The sequence below is a fragment of the Schistocerca cancellata genome, chromosome 1 (assembly GCF_023864275.1).
Source record: "Schistocerca cancellata isolate TAMUIC-IGC-003103 chromosome 1, iqSchCanc2.1, whole genome shotgun sequence".
NCBI lineage: Eukaryota > Metazoa > Arthropoda > Insecta > Orthoptera > Acrididae > Schistocerca > Schistocerca cancellata.
Window position 1 is genome coordinate 301,233,192 of NC_064626.1, and position 12,433 is coordinate 301,245,624.

The 12,433-nt window shown below is 42.5% G+C and overlaps 1 protein-coding gene across 2 annotated transcripts in view; it reads left to right on the top strand.

Moving 5' to 3' along the window:
* LOC126172228 (FACT complex subunit spt16) overlaps window positions 1–12,433 on the top strand; it is a 155,027-nt gene that overhangs the window by 752 nt on the left and 141,842 nt on the right. For both annotated transcript variants that reach the window (XM_049920862.1, XM_049920863.1), the window contains exon 2: window positions 7,217–7,321. In XM_049920862.1, the coding sequence (XP_049776819.1) occupies window positions 7,217–7,321 (105 nt within the window). The remainder of the gene's footprint in view (window positions 1–7,216; window positions 7,322–12,433) is intronic.

Below are 12,433 nucleotides of genomic sequence, written 5' to 3' on the forward strand. Positions count from 1 at the left end.
GCGGAACTTTCGAAAATCCTCGCCTCTTTATCTGTATTACTTTATGATTCATTAAATAAGCTACATAACACATACAAATTCAGTGATTGAATTATATTTCAATCTGAGGAGACATTGCTTTAACCATGTTTGTTTCCAAGTTTTCTTATGGTTTGTGTCATGTAGTCATATCACAATAATAGCAGGGCATCGTATCTTCCATCTCTCTTGTGGAGTTCATTTTCAAATTGGTGCTTTCTATCCATTCTCTATGGCTGAGCCATAATAGCTGGTGCATTTCTCTTGCATTTGTTGTGTAGCTGCCTTCCCATAATTTCTCTTATTGTATTATTCTGTACGTGATCCATCTTCAAAATTCTACAACTTCATCTTTAAATTAGATGATTTGCTTCTAGGCTAATGCTTTAGCTACACCGCTTTCCCAGAAAACAGTTGAGTTGCCTTATTGCTCTTTACCCTTGACTGATTGTGTTACTTATATTAACTGCACTTCTGTGATTAGATGACGTAGGTGTTTGAAGTACAGTAGCCTATATGAATTTGTCATATATTTTTTTGATTGTTCGATGTCTATTTTTCTTTTTTGTTATTTCTCGTACTGCTATATATTCCATTTCCTATATGTAAATTTTCAGTCTCTATAACTTGAATGTCAGTGGAGAACAAGGTGTCAAAATTTTATCTTCTGTCAGTGTTCCCATGCCATGGAACTTTTTCACCATCTCTTAAGGGCATTCTGTATGTGGATTTTAAATTAGTTAAGCCCTATAGAGCACTCTTATTTCAGGCCTTCAAAGACCAGAATGACTCGGAAAGTAAGTTTACTACTTTAACCTTTTTAGTGTAGAATATACGGGTCATTCCATGTCAATTCAACCAATTTGAGAAAATGTTCCAGCTGATAGTCTCAGATTTGGCTGAAATTTAGCACACCAATGCTACCAAGCGTGGAACACTCATGTACAAAAATTTTAAGTTCCCCTGCCAATTAGTTCCAGAATTATGGCTTGTGAAAGAATGTGGCGTGACCCGGAAATTGCAACCTGCACCTGGCAATCTATCTTCAAGCCCAACTTAAGGTTTTAATAACTTTGTTACTATTCCACACAGTCCAGTGAAATTTTTACAACCCAGTAACATCCACTTAGAGAACTCACTCTATGAATCAAAACACCAACATATTTCCGAGGGAAAATAAAAAATTCCAAAATGTGATTAAAAAAATGTAATATGTTAAAAGGTATGTATTGTAGGAGCCCCGTATGCCAAATATAATTCACTCAAAAAGGGTATAATTTTTTTGTGGTAAGCTTGATGTGGCCTAAACACACACAGAACTTATCTTGCCCATATCAGTCACACAAACAGAATTACATGCACACGAAAATACAAAAATTTGAAAAATTACTTGAAAAACATCGATTTTCGATGTGTGGTAGCACAAAAGGGACAAGTGATATCAAAGCCAAATTTCAAACACTGCATAAGTAGACCATAATGAGACATATCTCAAAATTTCAGCATGTTATTGCAAGACATTTGTATATGATGGAAGTTGACAGATGTATTTGGTGATGTAAAAACATATATCGTAAACTGTTCTGCCTCTTCTTATCCTTTCCCACAACTGTTTAATCACTAAGCAACAACATATAGATAGATGAACACAACCTATCATTAATGTTTACTGCACCTTAACTGCTAAAAACCAGTCGATTGTGCTTCGAACAGAAGTTCTCCCACACTTTAGCTGCTGTATTCTGTACATTGAGTGGCAAATTGTACTGTTTTCATGACACTGTGGTAGGAACTGTTACTGTCATAAGAATATGTTTAAAAGTATTTCAACAACTGTCTGCCAAACGTGACCTATAAAATGATCTTGCTGGTCCTGCTGGAGCCATGAAGTTCACAAATACATCACCTTCTGCTTCACAGCACTCTGCAACACATCCTAAGTACCATTTGTCATCATAAACAGCAATAACATAGCAACCTGCTTGTATGTTGCTGCTTTTGCTTCTGAATCCTGAGTCAGACACACTGTGAAGACACATATTGTGCATGAACCTGTAGTTATAACCTGACAGTCTGCCCATCTGCACATTGTCAGAGTCCACTGGAGAGAAGTGGTGATGGCTCCTTGTGCCGGCAACAATTTTAACATGTTCTAGTCTGCAAGATATTCTGCAGATTTTGGCCCTTCTCAAATGCCCTGTTCCACTACAATTCATGCTATCAGAGAGGGATTTCACCTACAGTGTCAAAGTCTGCACTGTGCATTGCTGTTTAGGTTGTTGCTTATGTATTGTCCTTCACTAGCTTGATTTGTTTTGAGAACCCAGGACACACAACCTACATTAGACTTGTTTTTTGTTACATCGCTTAAAAGTGTTTGTTGTGTGAAACTAAGGAAAAAACAATGAATGTAACACAAACTATTCCACAGCATAATAGAACAGAACATCTAGGGGGGGAAAATCCACAGAAACAGATTTAGCCACAATGGCAAAGGTTATTTTGCAGAGGTGTAGATTCTGTTTCATAGTATCCAACATTCCCATTCTGTACCATTGCGTCATCTTTGTCGTCTCAGTCCTTAGGTTAGTTGATGAAACTTCATTCCTGTTAGTGGCTGTACCGTATGTGTGAGCAGTCTTGTTTCTCAAAATTTCTGTAGAGATAGGAAGATAGCAAATTTGGAGGAGAAGTTTGGTTCCTTTCAGGTAGAACTAGATAAGGCGAAACAAGATCTGGAAAGGTTAAGGGGGGGGGGGAGAAGGGGAAAGGAGATGGGAAGTGACAAAAGGCTACAAAAGAAATAGGAATAGAACTTTCTGAGACAGTTTTGTTGTTAAAGTGGAAAACAGATTTGATGTATTGTCACAGTTGGAAACTGATGAGCACAACAAACTATCAAAAAGTGTTTGAGAAGTAAGAAGTCAGAAAAAGTTGTGAAGAAAAAGAAAATCTTGTTGTTAGGTAGTTGACTTGGCAGAGGTGGTGGCTAGCTGTTGCAGGGTGAACTAGGGTCCGGCGATAGAAGATATAGGTTCACTTGCAAAGACTTCACAAAGGAAGACACCATGGTAACAGTGGGTGGGGCAGGCAGCAGCATAGACAGGGACACTAATTATTCAGTTGAGGATGACCTTGTAAAGATAGCTTCAGCAATCAGACATACTGGTGTTCGGTTTGTGTCTTTTGTGAGTTGCCATGATAAGCTTCATTTAAACTCTTCTTATGATGCTGACATTTGGTTTGTGGAGCACTCAACTGCGCGGTTATCAGCGCCCGTACAAATTCCCAACCTTTGCTCAGTCCAATCTTGCCACTTTCATGAATGAGGATGAAATGATGAGGACAACACACACACCCAGTCATCACGAGGCAGGTGAAAATCCCTGACCCCGTGCTTGGGAAGCGAGAACGCGACCGCGAGGCCACGAGCTGTGGAATTAAACTCTATGTGGGGCATTACCTTCACCTCAGTAGAAACCAGGGGGTGGGAGGGCTGTCTGGGTTAATAGAAATATCTTAAGGGGGCCACTATCACATGTGGTAAAGTATCATTTGTTATAAGTGACAGAAAAACAGTTTTAGTAGGGTAGGGGGGCAGAAACAAAAGATATTCAGAGACAGATTGAAAATGACATTCACATTGGGGGAAAAAAAAGGGCAGCTAGAGAGCATATTTTAATATTCACAGTTCATGCACACAGTCCCTAACTGAAACTGGGTAGGTTCAGAAATTGACAGAAAAATTAGGTTCATTCAGTTGTAATTCAGCCAGTGCACAAAATCCTTATTACATCAGAATATCTGAGAAGTGAGGGGAAGATTAATGAGTTGCTTATTTGTGTTCAAGAATTAAGAGGTGAGCAAACTAGTTGATATAATCTACCTCTCTGAACATCATGCGACCACCAGTATTGTTATGTTAAATGCTACAGCATTTAAGCTAGCCTCTTACTTCTGTAGAGAAAATAGGAGGAGTTGCAACATTTGTCCAGAACTGTTTTAATTTTAAGAATACTGATATTGATAAACTCTGCTCAGAGCAGCATTTAGAAGGTTGTGCTACAGAAGTAGTATTTCATAATAAGTCTTTTATAATAGTAGATATATACACAGCATCTTCAGGGAACTTTAATTTCTTCATAAAATATTATGAACCTCTGTTGTCCCATAAGTTATTTTTACATTGTTATAATCACCAAAATGTTAGCCCAAAAACTATAGCTGATCTACAGTGGAACAAGAAATGCAAACACCTGAACAACACTCCCAGATCAATCACGATCAATATCTGCAGGCTATATCTGGCCGAAAAAAAACATAAAGGTGAGAAGTACTGGTTAGAATTTAAAATCAGGCTTCTTCACAAAAAGAAAGGCCTGCTTAACATGAAACTTAAGAACTCACACCTAGAATTAGCTAATTATTTTAACAATTATATCTTGCTTATAATGCCATGTGAAACCACTATTCTTGTAATATGATATATGAAGATCAACCGTAATCAGTTTAAAAAAAATTGAAATAGAGAAGCTACTACACAGTTAAAAGAATAGTAAAAATGGCACACACAAATTTTACAAGAATCAGCACTTAGATGATACGTTCCCAGACAGAGAAAACAACCCACTAAACAAAGGGCTGAAGTATAATGTACTACCTGAAATAAGCACCAAAACTATAAAAGTTATTGTTATTGCACCAAAATTAAAAAGTTTTCAGTTGAAACTTCCAGGCTGGGAGGCCAGAAGCTTCAACTGAAGACAACCCTGGCCCTGAGAGCCAACATAAATTATAAAAGTTATTATTATTGAAAAAAAAAATGCTGCAAATATAGCAAAGTTAGGCAGTAACGGAAAGACAGCTATAGCTCAGAAGGCTATGAAAGTCATAAACAATCAACTAACCAAACAAGAAGCAAGTTATGATGCTCACGAAGGGGACAGAAAAACACTTAAGATATAAACAGAAAGTTAATTAATTATAAAGCCATAATTATTAGGGCGGACAAAGGCAACACATTATGTATATTTAAAGAAGAAAAATACATAAGGAAAACATCAGATTTCTTTATTGAAAATGGCATTACTGAAAAATACAAAAAGACCTCACAAAACCATTTCAGACAAAAGTCAAATTGCTAATGAAAAAATATTTCTTGCTAACTGACCGGGAGAAGAAATATAGCTACATTTAAGAATCCTAGGGCACCATAGCTAAGAACGCAACTGAAGATAAACAAAGAGGTTGTTGTGTTCATCCAATTGTGAACTCAAGAAACAGCTCAGGTTATAAAATTACAAACTAACTTAACCAGACACTCACCTATACATATACATACACAAACAACTACTCCATCAGAAACAGTCAGCAGCTAACAGAAGAAATCAAAAACATCGTCTCCCATTCAGCCCCTAATATTATTTGACATCACAAACCTATACACTAAACACTCAAACCTCATAAAACTCCAGAAACTATAAATGGCAGAAATTATTGAGTTCATGGACCTTCTTGAACTAGTACTAAACTACAACAGTTTTACAATTAATAATAAAATGTACATGCATTGTAGAAGTTACAATTGCTAACACGTTATATCAACCACCTTGAGCAAAAAATTGCTGTAAACCAAGTTGAACGGATAACATTATTTACTGAAAACATTATCTTCATGATACATTGCTCCTGTTGGGTGTTGACACGAATGATATTAAAAACGTGCTAGATACATTCAATAAACAGGAGAGAAATATAGACGCTGCAGTGTAATATGAAAACAGTGATAGCATCAATTTCCTAAGACATTAACATCAGTAAAGGAGGCAAGTCACACACTTCCAGAGATTACAGAAAGACAACAGCATCATATACCATTATACACAGCTCATCTTGCTACCCCACAACACACAGGCATGCTGCATACAGAGCTTTAGTCAACAGAACCAGCAGTATACAATGGATAAATATGCAAAGCTCAATGAGTTGAGTACAATCGAACAAATTGCTACAGCAAATGGCTAATATGACACACTAATTGACAGCGTCACATGAAAAAGGAAAAACTGTATAAAACCAACTTCCACATAGAAAGTGAAAAAGAAAGTCACTGCTTTCATTCCTTTCAAATGCAAAGTCTCCTGCAAAATAGCAAATATCGTCAGACCTTACAACATTAACATTGTCTTCACAACACACAACAAACAGCTATGAACGCTGAGGACACAAGTTAACAAAAATACAGATAAATACTCACAAAGCCTACTACATTAACAACTATAACAAATCAGCAGTAGCCACCCACTTCAGAAACACAGACCACCCATTCCATGATGTTGCGCATGATCTCCATGTATTCCACAAAATGAACAAGGGCAACAAATGGACTTATATGAAGATAACTTGAAAGTAATGGCATTAAACTAATGTTTCATCTTCACTGTACACTGCTGGTTTAGCAATAGAAACTATTGTATCTTAGCATTTAAGAGTCTTTGGATTGATGTAAGCAAATAATAGTGAAAGTGTTAAGTTGTGATGTCCTTGTTACTGTGCTCTGTATGCCAGACAATGAAATTGCCAACAAAAATGTAAGGAACAGCCCTTACAAAATGACTAATCTTGCTTATCACATGACTTACACACTGTAACATATTGATTATCCTGAACAGGCATGTTTTTCAACACACAACATTAGTGGCACACACAGCAAAGGAAACTAACTGCACTACTATTTAATTACAATGTAAAAGTTACTGTAAATGCACCTGATTGTGGCAGCATGCTGCCGAAACATGTTGTGCCAATAAAATATAAGTAACAAGTGACTGTTCCAGTATATATTGCAACACAGTCACATTTTCTTGTCAGAGGTAATGGTGATGTATGCTGAACCTGATTGTGTTCTAACTCACAGATCTGCATTGGGAGTTGAATTGATTAAAACTGATGCACAAAAAATGAATTCCTTTCTCTCACAGAAATTATCACATATTGAAAGAGTAACTGGTCAATAAAAAGTACTTTTAAGTTAATCGGTGAAATTAATACTCAGTTCTTAATCTGAGATCTAGTTCGAGAGTCAGAACTGTCTATTTTCTGTATCTTGGTTCCTGATCACGTATTTGATAAGTAATACTTGCATGTGTCGTACAGGTATTGCAGTTGATGTGAGTATGTCTTTGTTGATTTCTAACAGGATTCTGATAATGGGATTGATGAAGTGTACAAGAAGATGGATGCTCTTGTGTCAGCTGTGGGTGTGGATGAAGAAATTGTGTACAGCAAGTCAACAGCAATACAGGTAAGGACTATATAAAGTTAAGAATTCCTCTCAAGTAATAAAAATTACTATTTGGAATAGAGCAAATGGAAACATAAAAGTTAAGTCTAATAAATTCTAGGATGTTGCTTAGCCAGCCTAGAAATAGGAAATGCGCTTGTGTTTTAAAGGCATGGAGGAGGTAGGTACAGGTAAGTACTTGGTTTTAATGACTTACAAAAGCTGAAACTCTAAAACTTTAGATCATCCTAATTCAATCTGACACTTGATGGGAGCAACTGACTGAGACAACCTATACTGCTAGGTTAGGGTCCCAGGGGGTTATAAGATACTCCAGAAGGTGATATGCGAATTTTGGAAAATTAGTTCAGGAATTCACAGCCTTACTATAACAGTTGCTTATTAGTATCCAGTCCGAAGGTAACACTGTTTATTGGAATATATTCTTATCAAATTTTGGTGGGTTGTCTATAAACAACAACGTACAGCGGGAGGTCACACAGGGATGGGATCGATTTTTTTGAAACCACATACAATGTGCTTTAAGTTAGGATTCCATGTCTCTCATCCTTCAGCCAGTCACTCTGGTGGCCCCTCATCTGTGGGTAATCAGTAAAAACAGAATTACAGAGTTTCTTATCAGGGCTGTTAGTGATAGTTTCCAGGCTCTAGTGCATCATGAGAAATTCTTTTTCTTGTCGATTACCCACAAATGATAGATCACCAGAGTGAATGGCTGCAGTGTGTGTTGCCTGGAACCGTCACCCTGCAGGTCCGGGGATTAGAATAGGCCCGAGGTATTCCTGCCTGTCGTAAGAGGCGACTAAAAGGAGCCCCTCCCCCTCAAGTGGGTAGTTAGCGCCTGCGTCCGAAGACGGACGGTTCCACGACCTATATTTGCGGTCATTTTGGTTTTTCACTTCTTCTCGTTTCTTCCTTCCTTTTGTTGGTTCCTTACTTTGTTCTTCTCCATCTCACTGTCTTCCTTACTCTTTCCCTTGCCTTCTTCTCCTTGCCCCCTGGTCTCCGCCTCGGCGTTTGAGACTCTGTCCTCTCTCTCCCCCTCTCTCTTCTTTTTCCTCTTCTTCCTTCCTCCCTGTGTGCGCCTGAAGGCCGACCCACGCGTTCGCACGCGTAGCCGGTGAGAGGGTAACGCGTAATTCCCCACCCTGGGTAGACAAGTAAGGCACGCACATACCCCCTGGTAAAGGCCAGGCCCAGGGAGGGGTGATTGCCTGAGCTGTTACCTTCTGACCATGCTGATTGGTCCCTCCGTCTGTTTCTCGGGAGGTGTGACCTGAGGTGTAAACATTCACCTAAAGCGGGAGTGCCCTCTGAGAGGGTCCCCACAAGGAAGGAGTGCGCCATCGGAGACGCTGGCAATCATGGGGGATTCCTCCGCAATGGATTACTCTTCTTCTCTCTCGACTTCTGCCCATAAATGGAAACTTGACCAGCCACCAGTGACAAAAGTACTACCGCCTGCCCCACTGTTCCTCGTAGTTTCTCGATCTGAGGACGGCAAGGATTTTTCCTCTGTCAACCCTTTCGTTATCCAGAAGGGCGTAGATGCCATAGCCGGAGCTGTCAAGTCGTGTACCAGGTTGCGTAATGGTACCTTCTTACTAGAAACTGAGAGCGCCTTTCAGGCACAAAAACTGCTTCGGGCCACACTCCTGTACACGTTCCCTGTCCGGGTGGAGGCTCACCGCACTTTGAATTCGTCTCGTGGTGTGGTATATACTCGATCACTCGACGGATTGGCTGACAAGGAGATTCAGTCTTTCCTTGCTGAGAAAGGCGTGACGGCTGTCCATAGGGTCATGAAAAAGGTCAACAATGACCTTGTACCGACCCGGACACTTTTGTTGACCTTTGATAGTGTTCAGCTGCCGTCGCGTATCAAAGCGGACTACGAGGTTATTTCTGTTCGCCCCTATGTCCTGACACCTGCGCGCTGCTACCAGTGTCAGCGTTTTAATCACACTCGCCAGTCTTGTCCCAATGCGGCTAAATGTGTCACTTGTGGCAGGGATGCCCATGAGGGTGACTGTTCACCTCCGTCTCCTCGTTGTGTGAACTGTCAGGGTGACCATGCAGCGTCCTCCCACGACTGTCCCATCTACAAGGAAGAACGCTGTATCCAAGAAATTCGGGTCAAAGAGAAAGTGTCCACCTCGGCTGCTCGCAAGCTATTTGCTAGTAGGAAGCCCACGCTGCTCCCAGTGGGAAAATACAGTACTGTCCTCGCCTCTCCTTGGACTGCCAGGGAGGTGGCGACACAGACATGCGATCTGACCTTCAGCACCACGGTCGTCCGTTCGGCCACTGCTAAGATGGCGCGGTCGACGTCTCCTCTTCCTCCCGTCACTCCTCAGACACAAGCACCTTCATCAGCTTCTGCTAAGACGAAGACCCAGAAGTCAGATGCACGGGCCTTCAAGAAGGAACCGTCCCGTGCAGACTTCCTACGTACCTCGAACTCCCAGCCATCGACCAGTACTTCCACTAAACGACCTTCCAAGAAGGCTCATAGGAAGCACAGTTCTCCTTCCCCGCCGCGGCACATTTCTTCTCCTGTGCCACCCAGCGGTTGCCGCCCCAGGCCGTCATCTGTTCCGCCTGGCCGCGCCACTGGTAGCCGAACATCTGGCCATCCACCGGCGGAGGAAGTTCCTCCTCCCGGCCATCTTCACGAGATAGCCGATGAACCTATAGTACCAATGGATGATGACTGTCCGCCTACTGATAGCGGCGGCAGTGCTCGCTCGAAGCCTGTCCCTCAGCGGCCTTCGAGGTGCCCCTTCTTTCATCTTCCTTTTCCTATCACGATGGCACTTATTCACTGAAATATTCGCAGCATTTGCTCCAACCGAGAGGACTTGAAGTTGCTGCTCCGCTTGCACCGTCCGCTCGTCGTAGCCCTCCAGAAAACGAAGCTACGCCCATGCGATCACATTGCCTTGGCACACTACACCTCTGTGAGTTTTGACCTACCCCCTGTGGTAGGTATTCCGGCTCATTGAGGGGTTATGTTGCTGGTCCCGGATGATATTTACTACGATCCCATCACATTGCACACCAGCCTGCAGGCAGTTGCCATCCGAATTACTCTCCCCATTTTTACATTTTCCATTTGTACCGTTTACACTCCATAGTCGTCTGCCGTTACCAGGGCAGACATGATGCAAATTATTGCTCAGCTACCTGCACCATTTTTGTTAAATGGAGACTTCAATGCCCACCATCCCCTTTGGGGCTCTCCAGCATCTTGCCCGAGGGGCTCTTGTTAGCAGACCTTTTCAACCAGCTCAATCATGTCTGCCTCAATACTGGCGCCCCTACTTTTCTTTCGGACACATCTCACACCTATTCCCATTTAGACCTCTCTATATGTACTACCCAACTTGCACGCCAGTTTGAGTGGTATGCCCTTTCTGATACATATTCGAGCGACCACTTCCTGTGTGTCATCCATCTCCTGCATCATACCCCCTCTCCGTGCTCAACTAGTTGGAACATCTCCAAAGCAGACTGGGGGCTCTTCTCTTCCAGGGCGACCTTTCAGGATCAAACCTTCACAAGCTGTGATAGTCAGGTCGCACACCTCACGGAAGTCATTCTCACTGCTGCTGAATATTCCATCCCTCATACTACTTCTTCTCCATGTCGCGTACCGGTCCCCTGGTGGACCGCAGCATGTAGAGACGCTTTACGTGCTCGTCGACGTGCTTTACGCACCTTTAAACGCCACCCTACAGTGGCGAATTGTATCACTTATAAACGATTACGTGCGCAGTGCCGTCGTATTATTAAAGAAAGCAAGAAAGCCAGCTGGGCTGCTTTCACAAGCACCTTCAACAGTTTTACTCTTTCTTCTGTTGTCTGGGGTAGCCTGCGCCGGCTATCTGGCACTAAGGTCCACTCACCAGTTTCTGGCTTGACAGTCGCGAATGGCGTCCTTGTGGCCCCTGAGGATGTCTCCAATGCCTTCGGCCGCTTTTTCGCAGAGGTTTCGAGCTCCGCTCATTACCACCCTGCCTTCCTCCCCAGAAAAGAGGCAGAGGAGGCTAGGCCACCAAACTTCCGCTCCTTGAATCGTGAAAGTTATAATGCCCCTTTCACCATGCGGGAACTTGAAAATGCACTTGCCCGGTCACGGTCCTCCGCTCCAGGGCTTGATTCTATTCATATTCAGACGCTGAAGAACCTTTCTGCTGCGGGTAAAGGTTTCCTTCTTCGTACTTATATACGCATCTGGATTGAGGGACATGTTCCCGTATGCTGGCGCGAGTCTATTGTTGTACCGATTCCTATGCCGGGGAAGGACAAGCACTTGCCTTCCAGTTATCGACCCATCTCGCTTACCAGCTGTGTCTGTAAGGTGATGGAGCGAATGGTTAACTCTCGTTTGGTTTGGCTGCTCGAATCTCGACGCCTACTTACCAATGTACAATGTGGATTTCGTAGGCGCCGCTCTGCTGTTGACCATCTGGTTACCTTGTCGACCTTCATTATGAATAACTTCTTGCGGAAGTGCCCGACTGCGGCTGTGTTCTTTGATTTGGAGAAGGCTTACGACACCTGTTGGAGGGCGGGCATTCTCCGCACCATGCATACATGGGGCCTTCGCGGTCGCCTCCCTCTTTTTATTCGTTCCTTTTTAATGGATCGACAGTTCAGGGTACGTGTGGGTTCTGTCCTGTCAGACACCTTTCGTCAGGAGAATGGGGTGCCACAGGGCTCAGTTTTGAGCGTCGCTCTCTTCGCCATAGCGATCAATCCAATAATGGATTGCCTCCCAGCTGATGTATCAGGCTCCCTTTTCGTGGACGATTTTACCATCTATTGCAGCGCGCAGCGTTCTCTTGACCATCTTTACTCCTGGAGTGTCGCCAATGGCTTCCGTTTTTCTGCCGAGAAGACGGTCTGTATTAACTTCTGGTGCTACAAAGAGTTTCTCCCACCGTCCTTACGACTCGGTCCCATTGCTCTCCCATTTGTGGAGACAACAAAATTTTTAGGTCTTACATTTGACAGGAAACTTAGCTGGTCTCCACATGTCATATTTGGCTGCCCGTTGTACCCGTTCTCTTAATGTCCTCCGTGTTCTCAGTGGTATGTCGTGGGGAA